Genomic DNA, 12,287 nt, shown 5'->3' with positions numbered 1-12,287 from the left:
CGCTGTCTCCAAATATAGGATCGCCCACTGGGTCATTGACGCCATCGTGATGGCATATCACGCTCAGGACGTGCTGTCCCCAGTGGGGCTACGAGTCCACTCTACTAGGAGTGTAGCGGCCTCCTGGGCCCTGACCAGTGGCGTCTCTTTGGCAGACATCTGCAGAGCAGTGGGCTGGGCAACACCCAACACCTTTGTGAGGTTCTATAATCTCTGGGTTGAGCCGGTTTCATCCCGTGTGTTGTCCAGTTCCGGGACAGCTGGCCGGGTGTCCCCTGGATGACTTTCCCTGGATGTGATCCCTGGATGACTTTCCTCCTTAGCCCTGTGGCAGACGAGTTTGCGGAGAAACTCGCTGCCGGCCCAGTACGTGTGCTATTTAGGCCCTGTACTGAGGTAGGTGCTCCACATGTGCTGGTTCCCCGTAGGTGACCCCATGTGACGCTAAATCGTTTCCCTGTCGGTAAACTGTGTCTTCCTTGGGCAGAGGCCCCTCTGCCCCAATCACCATGTTTGTAGAAACATCTCCCCCCTCAGGTAGGACCTACCATGGGACTTCTCCACATGACATACTTCCGACAAGACTCGGTAAGGCCATGTGACGTATTTCCACTCAGAACACCCCCCCCCCTTTTCTCTGGGTGGGGTGTGGTTTCCACGGTGTCTTCCCCTTGGGAGTGACACCACCCCAACGTAGACATTTATGACCCCCAGTCAGTTAACAAATTCCACTCTTTTTGGGGAGAAAAAAGAGGAAAAGAGGCCACGGCTGGGCTAGCCTGTCCCTATTTTTGGGCACTTGTTCCTGAAGGACCGTTCAACGCTCATAAGAGTGTTGGGGGAGGTTACATGATGGCCTGGCACGCTGGCTATGAGACACACAGCGGTCTGCCCGTCTCGCACCACCAGTCCACGTAACACAGTTCAGCTAGTTGTGGCATTTTCTATAGGGACCCCTAGTGTCACAACATCGACACAACATAGAGTGAGTGACAGATAGGGAATGTCCTGGTTACTTTCGTAACCTCCATTCCCTGATGGAGGGAACGAGATGTTGTGTCCCTCTTGCCACAACACTGAACTACCCGCTGAAATGGTCGGGACCTTGTCTCGGCTCCTCAGCACAAAACCTGAATGAATGGTTGCATACCAGCTCCTTTTATACCTGTATGTCTGGGGGAATGGCATGCAAATTTCACTCGCCAATTCCCATTGGCCTTTTTTCAAAAAGCAGAGGTGTTTGGGGCTCCCAAGAGTGACCCCTAGTGTCACTACATTGACACAACATCTCGTTCCCTCCATCAGGGAACAGAGGTTACGAAAGTAACCAGGAAGTTTTCGCTTCTAACTTAATGAACCATAAAACAGAATATGAAAACAATGCTCATGGTTACTTAGAGCAGATGCTCCAGATTAAAATGAACCCAAATACAATGTGATATGTAGGCTTGGGATCAATGCCTTTTTCACGTATTGATAATCGGAAGATTTTCTCGATAATTATCGATATATATATATATATATAGATTTTTTTCAGATATAAATAGGGCTGCTCATTGCACAACAGTCTTTGTCTCTTCAGGCATATTTCTCAACAAAACTTTGGTAAACTGTGAGCAGCAAGGTAATTAAAGTAGGTCGCACTCCGGACACATCTGGCGGATGACATGCCGCATTCTAAAATTCAAAAAAATTATTTATTTTCTACAAAGGTACGCACAAGTGAGTGCAAGTCACGTAGAGAGCAAGTCCCATAGTTTTCCATTAAATTCAACACAAATCATTATCAAAGGACAAAGATTATTTGATCTAGTATAACTGGATGATATATTGTGTATAAGTATCTTTCATAGAGTCTACACAATGTAATTTCAGTAACAAGTACGTCTTTTTGTGGTTAGAAATTGCATAATAAATGTTGCGCAGTTACACCAGTTTCACTAACCTCATCAGCGTCACTTTGTTCATATTTGAAGAAGTACAAAAACTGCCATCTGCACCACTTCTGCTCGTCCTGTGTGTATGTTTGTGGGTGTGTGATCGTGACGGCGACCGGCTTCAGTAAATGGTATATTGCCCTCTTGTGGTCTATTACACCAATCTGAACAGAGGACAACTGAGTGAATTGGAAAGCATGCCAATTTGGCTTCTAATTTAAATGTCGGCTAATTTTAATATATCGATGGCTCAAAAATATATCAATAAAAAATGCGCCAATCAATAAACGATATATCTATATTTTATAACATCCCTAGTGATATGTGAAGATCTTGATATAATCTTTACGAAGTGACTTGACATGCTGTCCCTGGGTCATAATGCCTCCCCGATACACAACCTGCAACCTACTCTCATAGAATAAACGTTACTATTATGATATTTTTGCAAATCGATGTTTACGTGCCGCATTTTTCCTGCAGTTTCCTGGTGAAATTAACACTAGAGGTGCTACAGCAACTGTGTGTTTTATTCACTTTCAGACAAATCACAGATACTATGGCTGTTTCTAACTTTATATACACTTATGTTTTGCTCTACTTCTTACAAACCTTGTCTGATTTCAACATAGTTTCACTCGCTTTTGGCGCCCCCACTGGACATTTCCCTTTGAAACTGCAGCCAAACGTGTATTGACACATGTTATTTTGGTTTGCAAAAATGTTGCCATTGTAACAAAAATTTCAAGAGATCAGGCTTCCGGTACACGTTGTGTTCCTAATTGAATTAGTAGAGTAGGTGCTTTTTTTCTTGATCGATTAAATTATTAATGGCAAATAATTGTTTGATTGATTAATCATTAATAACTCTAGTCCCTCTAAGCCCTTCATTAGCGACCATCCTGAGCAGTGAAGTGAAATAAAACAGACAAAAGAAAAAAAATCAATTTCACACTTTTAAGAGCCCTCTAGTAGAAGTTTTGTCAGTGACCAAATTTTTTAATTAATATAATGAAAATCTTACAATTAATATGTTGCTTGCAAAAAAGTGCATTTCGTCAAAATACATGGCTACTTTTGAATACCCATCAATGGAGAAATTGTTGATGTAGTTACAGCCGGTTACAGTTATCTTCCAGCTGGGGCTAACTAAAGCATGCAAACCAAACAAACCTTGACCTCTTGGTTGAGTCCAGTGACACAAGCATGATTTAAAGGGCCCAGGACAAACTCTCTTGCTTGGAAACCTGTTTTTATTTAGTCTGTTTCTTCAGCAACTCCATTCATTCCAGGGCCTGCACAGGACAATTTTCTTAGTTTTCCTCCCCTTGTCAGCACCCCTGTTTTGTAATTGCGCATTAGAATAACTTGGACCAAGCCCAAACTGGTCATTGTCACGAAGTACTGTATATACAAAAGTTGAACACTACAGAGGGAATATTTCTGTGTGAGTGGATTTGTGTGTTGAGGGAAGCAAATAACTCACATCTGGAAATAAACAGATGTCACAGTGTTAATGTAGACTCCATATTTCTTGTAAGCAGTGCTGGGTAGATTACTTCTGAATTGCAATCCGGTACCGATTACAAATTTCATGACTAAAATCAGTAACTTAATCTCTCGGATTTTTAGGTAATCTAATATGATTACTTTTGGATTACCTCTGACCTTGTTTATTTGATCACATGTATTTGAGTAGGATTATTTTTTTTTTTTAATTAATAAAAATAAGATTTTTTTTTTTTTAATTATATTAGTTTCACTCACTATTTGTTTGTTACTGAGTGAAATAAAAAGGGCATTTAAAGGGTCATAAAACACAAAAACACATTTTTACTGATATGTATGTTTTATCCAAGATGTCAAAAAAAAGTTGGTGTAAATGATTCTTATTTAGAATAAAAACACAATTTTCTTCCAGGTTTGAATTATTTTTCTTTTTTTTTTTTTTTTCAGACTTCCAGAATCAATGATTAATGAAGGTCACTAGATATGATGTAGACATAGTATTTCAGCAGTGTTAAGTTACTTGCATAATTACTCATCATGAGAAGGCATGATCTAACCATATGAGTGGTGCTTTTTTCCACAAATACAAAAGGGTGAATTGCAAATGTGTTTACATGGTGTAAATATATGAAGAGAGTTGCATGATTTTCCCCATGATGCTGAAAAAAAGCTAGGCCCTACATCAATAGCCCCGTTCACACATGCAACCAGGTAAATTGCAGGAAAATCGTTGGGTTGCCTTTACAGGTAAATGTACCAAATGTGCTGTCCACACATATCATCAATAAGGAAATTTATAGGTAATGATACAACTTTGCATTAAGGAAAATTGCCAGAGCAAAATTTACCAGTATTTTCAAAAGGGTCATGTTCACACATGACCTCTAAACTGGAAATTGTAGGTAATTTTCTGGAAAAGGCTGTATGTGTGAACGCGACTATTGACAGACTGATATATGTTTAACATATATATGAGTTTAACATGCATTTCTTATGGGAGAGTTTCTAGAATTATGGACAGGTGCCATGGGGTGTGATAAACAAATGTGGTCTTACTCCGGCAATTTCAGCGTTACAAACACCATCCATCCAAATGATCAGACCAGTCAAAGTTATCACAAAAGCAGAAGTACATTATATTACATTTTTGAATCAAAGTACAATATATATATATATATATATATATATATATATATATATATATATATATATATATATATATATATATATATATATTTATATATATATTTTTTTGGGGGGGGGACTAAAACTAATACATCAGTTCTGCATTTATGTGTGGGTTACATTGTGAATATGAAATGCACTTGATTCCCAGGGCTGTTGGTGTATAATGACTTCTAAGGATCAACAAAACCCTTCCAAAGACTTAGCGACATATGGTTATATGACACAGAGTAATAATTCAAATAATAATTCAAATGTGTTTGTCAGGATTTTGTTAGAAATGAAATGTAAAGTTGATAAAACATGCGAGCACACCTCCAAATGCTTCTTTAGATTTGACGTGGAATCCTTTGCAGTCAAAGAAAATTACGTTTGAAAGGTAGTTTAGATTGCACAGTAATGTTTTTGCCCTGTTTTTGACTTTTGTAAATCCAGTGGTCAAATGTCAAGTGAGACCGTTCACTCTTTAGTGAAACTCTTTCCACCTGGCTAGTGTCCAGGACCAGGTCTGTGTGTGCAACTCCACAACGACTCACCAAATGTATATCAACGTTAGGCTCATTTAGAATGAAACATTTTAATTATAAAAAAAAATAAAAATTATCCAGATTACATGTAATTAATTACTATGCAGCACTGCCTGTCAGGTACATGTGTGGGTGTTGTGCAGTCAGACTGGCCTTAGGATGCTGCCGTCATACCACAGTCTACTGTCTTTCCGACAGTCCTCCTCCACACACAGTGAAAACTTTAAAGAGAAAATCGGCCTCATTTAAGAACTTAAATCATAGAGATAAAACTGAAACTAGAAAAGGTAAATTCGTCAGTACAAACTTAGAATGTTGGCTTGACAAAGTCTGAAAGTTAAAAACAGTTAAAGGTTTGTTTGAAGTCTGAAGGTTTTACATACTTGTCTATTTTTCGTACTTTGAGAGATTTAAAGTTACTAATGTGTTCTAAGTGATAGATTGGTAGTTGCTAGGGTATTCTAGGTGGCTGCTAAGGCATTACCAAGCAGTAGTTAGGTGATGATGGATGGACGGACAGACGGACGGACGGACAGATGGACCGACAGACAGACAGACAGACAGATAGATAGACAGATAGATAGATATTTTAGTTGAGGCTAAAATGTCCTAATTTAAAACATAAAGAATGCTAGTAATCCAAAGTCCTAAAGCAAATGGATACAGTATATTTCTTGAAGCAATACATGGATCATTACAACAGGAAATATCAGATTATACTGGTATACTGCAGATGGCGTTTCCTTTTAACTTCAATGGCTTTGAATTCAAAATGAATACTCCATACAAACTCATTTACCATCTGTTATTCCCTGAATTCCTGAGCTGAAACAGCAGGGGCTGCAGACTACATATATTGCACATGTTTTCAAGAAATTCTAGGGTCATCATGTTTCAGTCATTTTCCATCCCCTCAGTCATTTTCCTGCAAAAACAGTCTGGGTTTTTAAGAAATACAGCACCTGATTCCAGATTAAAATACATAGTTTAAAATTGCTCTAAAACATCTTTTGTGACACAAGCTGTAGTTCAGTAGAACACTTAATGCTTTCAAATTTGGAATACTGTATGAACAAAATGCATACATGTTAGACTATTATAATTTTTTATTAAGATGTCTCTTTATGAATAATGGTTAGCACTGCAAAATCTGAAGCAGAATATAGCATATAATAAAATAATACACGTGTATATTTTTATTACACTAACCTTCCATTCAATTATGTCTCGCTTTTAAATGTTGTTTAGGGTGAGCCAGGTTTAGACGGGTTTCCAGGGAAACCTGGTGTTCCAGGAAAAGATGTGAGTATTCACAGAGTTCTGTAATGTTTATAATTTATAATGTACCATTTTTATCTGCATTGACACTGAATGTGGAATATTTTTTGTGCGTTATGCTCCATGCTTGACACACATTCATGCAAAGTTCTTTTTCTCTATAAACAGGGTCTTAGGGGGTTAATTGGTTCTCCTGGCCCAAATGGAGTCAAAGGAGAGAAGGTATGGAGACACTTTTTGGGGTGCTGGATGAAAATAGAATGGGCAATTCATGATCTGGAGAATTAGTGGGATATGCTATCATTGTTGTGCCCTTTTGCAAGGGACTAAACCCTTGCAAACCCTTTCAAAGGGGTTTATTCTGTAAATGTTGGGTATGTTGCTTGCTGTAGGAACACATTGTAACACTATTATTCAAGCCTCTATTTGTAAGATTTCTGGTCAAATGATTAGCACATTTCAAGTAAATTTACAATGGAGCAACATTCAAAAAATGCTTTGATATTCATGATTTATCCTTAACTGCTTGGTCAATACTTATCAGCTGATGGTTTCAACATTAAATACATTGCTGTTTAAAGAAGGGATGCATCATAATTTTGGCCACCAAAGATTTTAAGCTGAAAAGGCCATTAAATGCCATTTTTTGGTTTGTCCCAAATCTCAGTTTTGGCCAAGAATTTTTATTTTGTTGCATTATTACTTTAAATGGTGCTAGTAAAGCAAGAGCACATTCATAGGCTATTCCCATTGCTTTCTCTTGTGATCTAGTGTATGTTGTTGTGAGAACTCTTTTGTTTTTAGGCATAAATGTATTTGACTCTTCATTGTTTCCTATAAAAGCCCCAAAACACATACCTTTCCTAGAAAATTATATGTTTTGTTTCGTATGTCTGGGTTTAATTCCTGAATTTGTCTCACACTTATTCCACAAAGACATATACACCCACTCAAAAATTCATCCAGTTTGTATCATTTTATTTCTCACTCTCTGTCTCTTTGGGAATACACATATTTCAAGGAACGTATTCCCAAATGCAATGAGAATTACTACTTTGTCAGATGTGGTAACTTGCGGTACAGCAATTTTAGGCACTCCACTCAAAATATCAAGTCAGACTGTTTGAAGAATTGTTACTAGCACGAATGAAAAAAAAAATGCTTTAGCAAATATCATATGTTAAAATACATTGTCTGACATCTCTTAAACCACACTGTGATGGTTTGTTTGATAGGGAGAAAGAGGCCCGGCTGGAATACCTGGAGATGCGGTAAGTTCTTTGATTTGTTAAACAGAATAAATCAAATTGTAAAATGTTTGAGACTGAGTTGTTCATTGTGTTTTTCTGTGTATTTCTCAGGTTCAGCTGGCAGGACTCAAGGGGGAGACTGTAAGTCTAATATCAATCTACAAGGATAGAAACTATGCTTACTTCTTCCCAAATATTTTCTAAACTGTGTTTGTGTGTTTTCAGGGTGTCTCTGGCCCACAAGGGCCCCCAGGGGCAGATGGCCCTCCTGGACCTCCTGTAAGATATACACTGTGATCTTTTACTCACCAAGTATCATTTATTTTAAGATAGATAGTACAAACACACTTTTCAAGCAAAATAGATCACAAAATTAAGTTAGGGTAGTTTGAAATTATAAAACAGTATGGTCCCACTTTATATTACTATGTACTAACATAAAAATACATACAATACAATGTACTTATTGTGTAACTACATGTGTTATGCAAAAATATCACAAGATTCACATTTGCTGCAACTGAGGTTGAGGGACTGGTAGGTTTAGAAGTAGGGTTAAGGTTAAGGGTAAGGGTAAGGGTTGGGTTAAGTTTAGGGTTAGGGGTAAGGTTAACAGTGCAATTACAGATAAATGTAGGTACAACAGAACAACATGTTCAGTATGTACATAATAAGTGCATTGTATCAAATTCTTAAGTACATAGTATTTAAAGACACCTAATATAAAGTGGGTCCAACAATAGATAGGGCAACAGAATAAGAGATAGGACAACAATATAACTGACAACAGAATATTGTTCAAAATGAAGACAAAAGGTATTTGGATACTTTGTGGTTGTCAGACATTAGTGTAACATGTTCATAGTTAATAACACCTGTGGACTTGAGGGGAACTGACTTCATACATCCACAAAAATCACCTTGCCACTTGCTTTGATATTTTGTTATCTAATACTGAACAGTTAAGTTATCCAAAACAATTTTTGGACCACTAGACACCTGTATTATGTTTTCCAATGATATTTTCTCTTATTCATTTTTTATTATACTTATTACTGATTAATTTTTTCTCAGGGCCCACCTGGACCCCCAGGTTTGGCTGGGGAGCCTGGCGAGAATGGACAAAGAGTAAGACATTTATATTTTATTGTAAAAATACACTTCGGCTTGTTTAATGGAGATGGAAGATGTTCTATAACTTGATACATGGTTACCATACTGACAGGAAACTGTGGATCTCAGTGTGGTTTGGTCAAGTTTTGGTATTTTTGAGTGTTCTGTGAGGAATGATTAAACTGTGCAAGCTTATTACAAAGAGAGAAAGGAAGAGTTCAAACACACTGACCATTACGCTCAGAGATGACCTCAAACTTAGAAGACAACGGCATCATTAAAATGTAGTCAAAGTACTTCATAAACATTTCTTCCTGAAAATAATAATAATAGCACTTAGATTTTAGCGTGAAACAGAAAACGTGAAATATAATAAAAAATGTAAAATATATTTTTGTTTATTACTGAAATAGTTCACCTAAGAAATGAAAATTATGACATCATTTACTCACCCTCATGACTTTCTTTCTTCTGTGCAAAACATGAGGACCAATTCTGAATGCTGACGCTGCATAAGCATGTGTAATATCAATGGATATCCAGAAGAGGGTGGCACAATCCTTGTTATGCATCTCTGATGAATTCATTTCAGGTCATTGTAGAATTTCAGATAGAGGTTCTGACCTCTAAATTCTGTTCTGAAACTTAAATATATAGTGATTGAATTGGAAATAAAAGCTCCTGAAATGATTTTCTTCCAGCGCCAGCTTAATCAGACAGACACCATTTTAGATGAATGCTAATCGCAGAAATACCAATATGGTCATCAATATATTTTGTATTCATATTTTTGCATTTTCTCCTCATTTATTTTTCTATCACATATGGCATGACTCCTGAGTAACTTCAGGGTTTTTTTCTCCAGGGTAAAAAAGGAGATGCAGGATTGCCTGGAGTTGATGGTCTCCCAGGACTACCTGTAAGAACTATAAACTCACTTCAACACCAACTCACAATGAAACATGCAACACTCATTATTAGCTCTCATATCTTCCTGTAATAGGTGTGGTTAGATTTTGTTTGTGTTTTAAACAATAATGGCTATGTTCGAAATGGAATGCAATACTAGCATACTGTTCATACTGTGTACCACCAGTAGCGGTGTTAACCACCATGCAAACCATGCAGTTGCGTTGGGCCCTGGACATCTGGGGGGGGGGGGGTGCGATCCTGGTTGGAAAGCTAAGCAAAATGCTCAAGGGGTGAAGGCAGTGGCATGTCGAGATTTTTATTTACTGGGGTGGCCCTTGTGGGGCACATACTCAAGGGTGGCATTGTCATGCTGCTGGGGACACAGAGTTCGAAAGCTGAGGACATCAGTGGCAGAGGGTAACGGTTTTTAACCGTGATATCATTCAGCCCTTGATAATCTATGCAGGGTCTAAGCATGCCATTCTTTTTCTCCACGAAGAAGATCCCCACCCCTGCGGTCAATAAGAAAAAGTGGATGAGACTAGCTGATAATCGTTTATATACCTGTTCATGGCCTCCCTCTCGGGGACTGAGAGCGAATACAACCGTCCTCGAGGCAGAAAGGTGCCAGGACGCAATTCAATAGCGCAGTCGTACTGGCAATAAGGAGGAAGGGTCGAGGCACGGGATCGGCTGAATACCACCCTCATGTCGTGATGCTCCAGTGGAACACCTGAAACATCTACCGGCTCATCCTGCAATGAAACACAAGACTGGACAGGGGAGACAGCAGAGTTAAGACAGTGTGAATAACAGAAAGAACTCCAAGACAAAACAGAGTTGGTTGCCCAATCAATGTGAGGGTTGTGTGTTGCCAACCATGGGTGTCCAAGCTGGAGATCGTATGAGGAATGACAGCTGTTCAGTGTGATTCCTGGAAACCATGGTAACAGGCTTGGTAGAGTGGGTGATGACAAAGAGGGGCGTTCCACTAAGCATGTGTGCAGTGATAGGTTCATCAAGTCGGAATCTGGGAAACCACCATTTTAGGGCTAAGTCTGTGTCTGTTAAATTTGCCTCAGTGCCAGAATCCACCAGAACCGAGATAGTGTTGCAGCTACTACCACTCTGTAAGTGAACCGGAAGGAGGGTGCGATGTCCGGGAGATTTGTCTAGGGATGTTGCACTTGCCAGTAACCCCCTTGCTACCGACATGCAGCTGAGAGGTGGCCAGACTGGCTGCAAGTGAAACACAAGCCCTTGAGGAGCCGACGTTGCCTCTCTCTACGTGAAACTGGGAGCCTGCCCGCCTGCATGAGCTCAGAAGAAGGATGAGGATCAGAAGAGGCAGAAGAAGGAGTGGCTAGAGGGTGAGCCTCAGCAGTCCGAGTGGACGAGTAGTGGTGTCGGTGAAGTTCTCGGCATTGAACCTGGCCCTGATCGACTCGAATGGCTAAGTCCACTAAGTCATCAAATCGAGGGTGCAAATCCAGTGAATAAATCTCATCCTGGACAGAGTCAGATAATCCCCACAGAAACCAATCCCACATAGCGTGGTCATTCCAGTCACTGGAGGCAGCCAGCGTGCGAAATTCAATCGCGAAGTCCACTGCTGACCGGTTCCCCTGGAAAAGTCCATACAACACTCTCCCTTCCTCCCGGTCCTTAGCGGTGTGATCAAAAACCTGGCAGAGCTCAGTAGAAAACGCCTCATAGGACGAGCTGCAGGCATGACGGTTGTCCCACATTGCTGTCCCCATTCTCCAGCCTTCCTGGAAAGGAGCGTGATAACACATGCAATCTTCATGGTGTCAGACGTAAAGGTAGAGGGTTGCATGGAGAAGAAGAGTGAGCAGCGTAAGAGAAAACTCTTACAGATCCCTCTCCCGAGTATGGAGCTGGGGGAAGTATTCGCACATCAGATCTTTTCATTGAAGTGTGTGAAACTGTCGAGGGGGGGTGGAGGTAAATCCTGTGCCGGACTAGGGTCAGGAGAGAGGCGGAGATGCTGAACCAGCGTAGTAAGCTCCGCGAGCTGCGAGGCCATCATTTCCATGGCGCGGTTCGATGTGGAAATATGCTCTTGATGTCGACCAAACAGAGCCCTTTGCTGAGACAGGGCAGAGCGAACAGCAGTCTTCTCCGCTGGGTCCATAGCTGGCTGGTTTATTCTGTCATGCTGCTGGGGAAACAGGAACCAAAAGCAGAGGTAAAGCTCATAAGTCTTTAATGAAACAATTTACACAAAAGCGCTACAGCGCCAGCTCGGTCGAGCTCAATAAGGAAGCCACTGGGGCGAGGATAGTGTGTTCGTCAGTGTGTGTGCTGTGGAGGTCCGGAACAATCCATTGAAGAGTGGTGTGGTGTGAAGAAGAGCCCATAACTAGTCTCCCAACACGCAGGCAGAAATCAAGGAATCCTCCTCGAGCGCGATCACCAGGCAACGATGATCTGATCGGCAAACACCACTGGAGACAAAGCAACCAACAGAACGGAACTTCACACTAAACAGGAGAACAACGTTAAGGTAGAGCAAACAATAAACCAGCAAACATACAGGGAACATACAAGGGATA

At 40.1% G+C, this 12,287-nt stretch overlaps 1 protein-coding gene across 1 annotated transcript in view; it reads left to right on the top strand.

Moving 5' to 3' along the window:
* Nucleotides 1–12,287, top strand: part of LOC127424804 (collagen alpha-1(XXII) chain-like) — a 90,477-nt gene that overhangs the window by 44,935 nt on the left and 33,255 nt on the right. The window contains exons 18-24 of the mRNA XM_051670225.1: nt 6,407–6,460; nt 6,605–6,658; nt 7,672–7,707; nt 7,798–7,827; nt 7,912–7,965; nt 8,761–8,814; nt 9,665–9,718. Coding sequence (XP_051526185.1) covers nt 6,407–6,460; nt 6,605–6,658; nt 7,672–7,707; nt 7,798–7,827; nt 7,912–7,965; nt 8,761–8,814; nt 9,665–9,718 — 336 coding nt within the window. The remainder of the gene's footprint in view (nt 1–6,406; nt 6,461–6,604; nt 6,659–7,671; nt 7,708–7,797; nt 7,828–7,911; nt 7,966–8,760; nt 8,815–9,664; nt 9,719–12,287) is intronic.

Source organism: Myxocyprinus asiaticus, chromosome 34 (genome assembly GCF_019703515.2).
Source record: "Myxocyprinus asiaticus isolate MX2 ecotype Aquarium Trade chromosome 34, UBuf_Myxa_2, whole genome shotgun sequence".
Taxonomy (NCBI): Eukaryota; Metazoa; Chordata; class Actinopteri; order Cypriniformes; family Catostomidae; genus Myxocyprinus; species Myxocyprinus asiaticus.
This window is presented reverse-complemented; position numbering and strand designations above follow the sequence as displayed.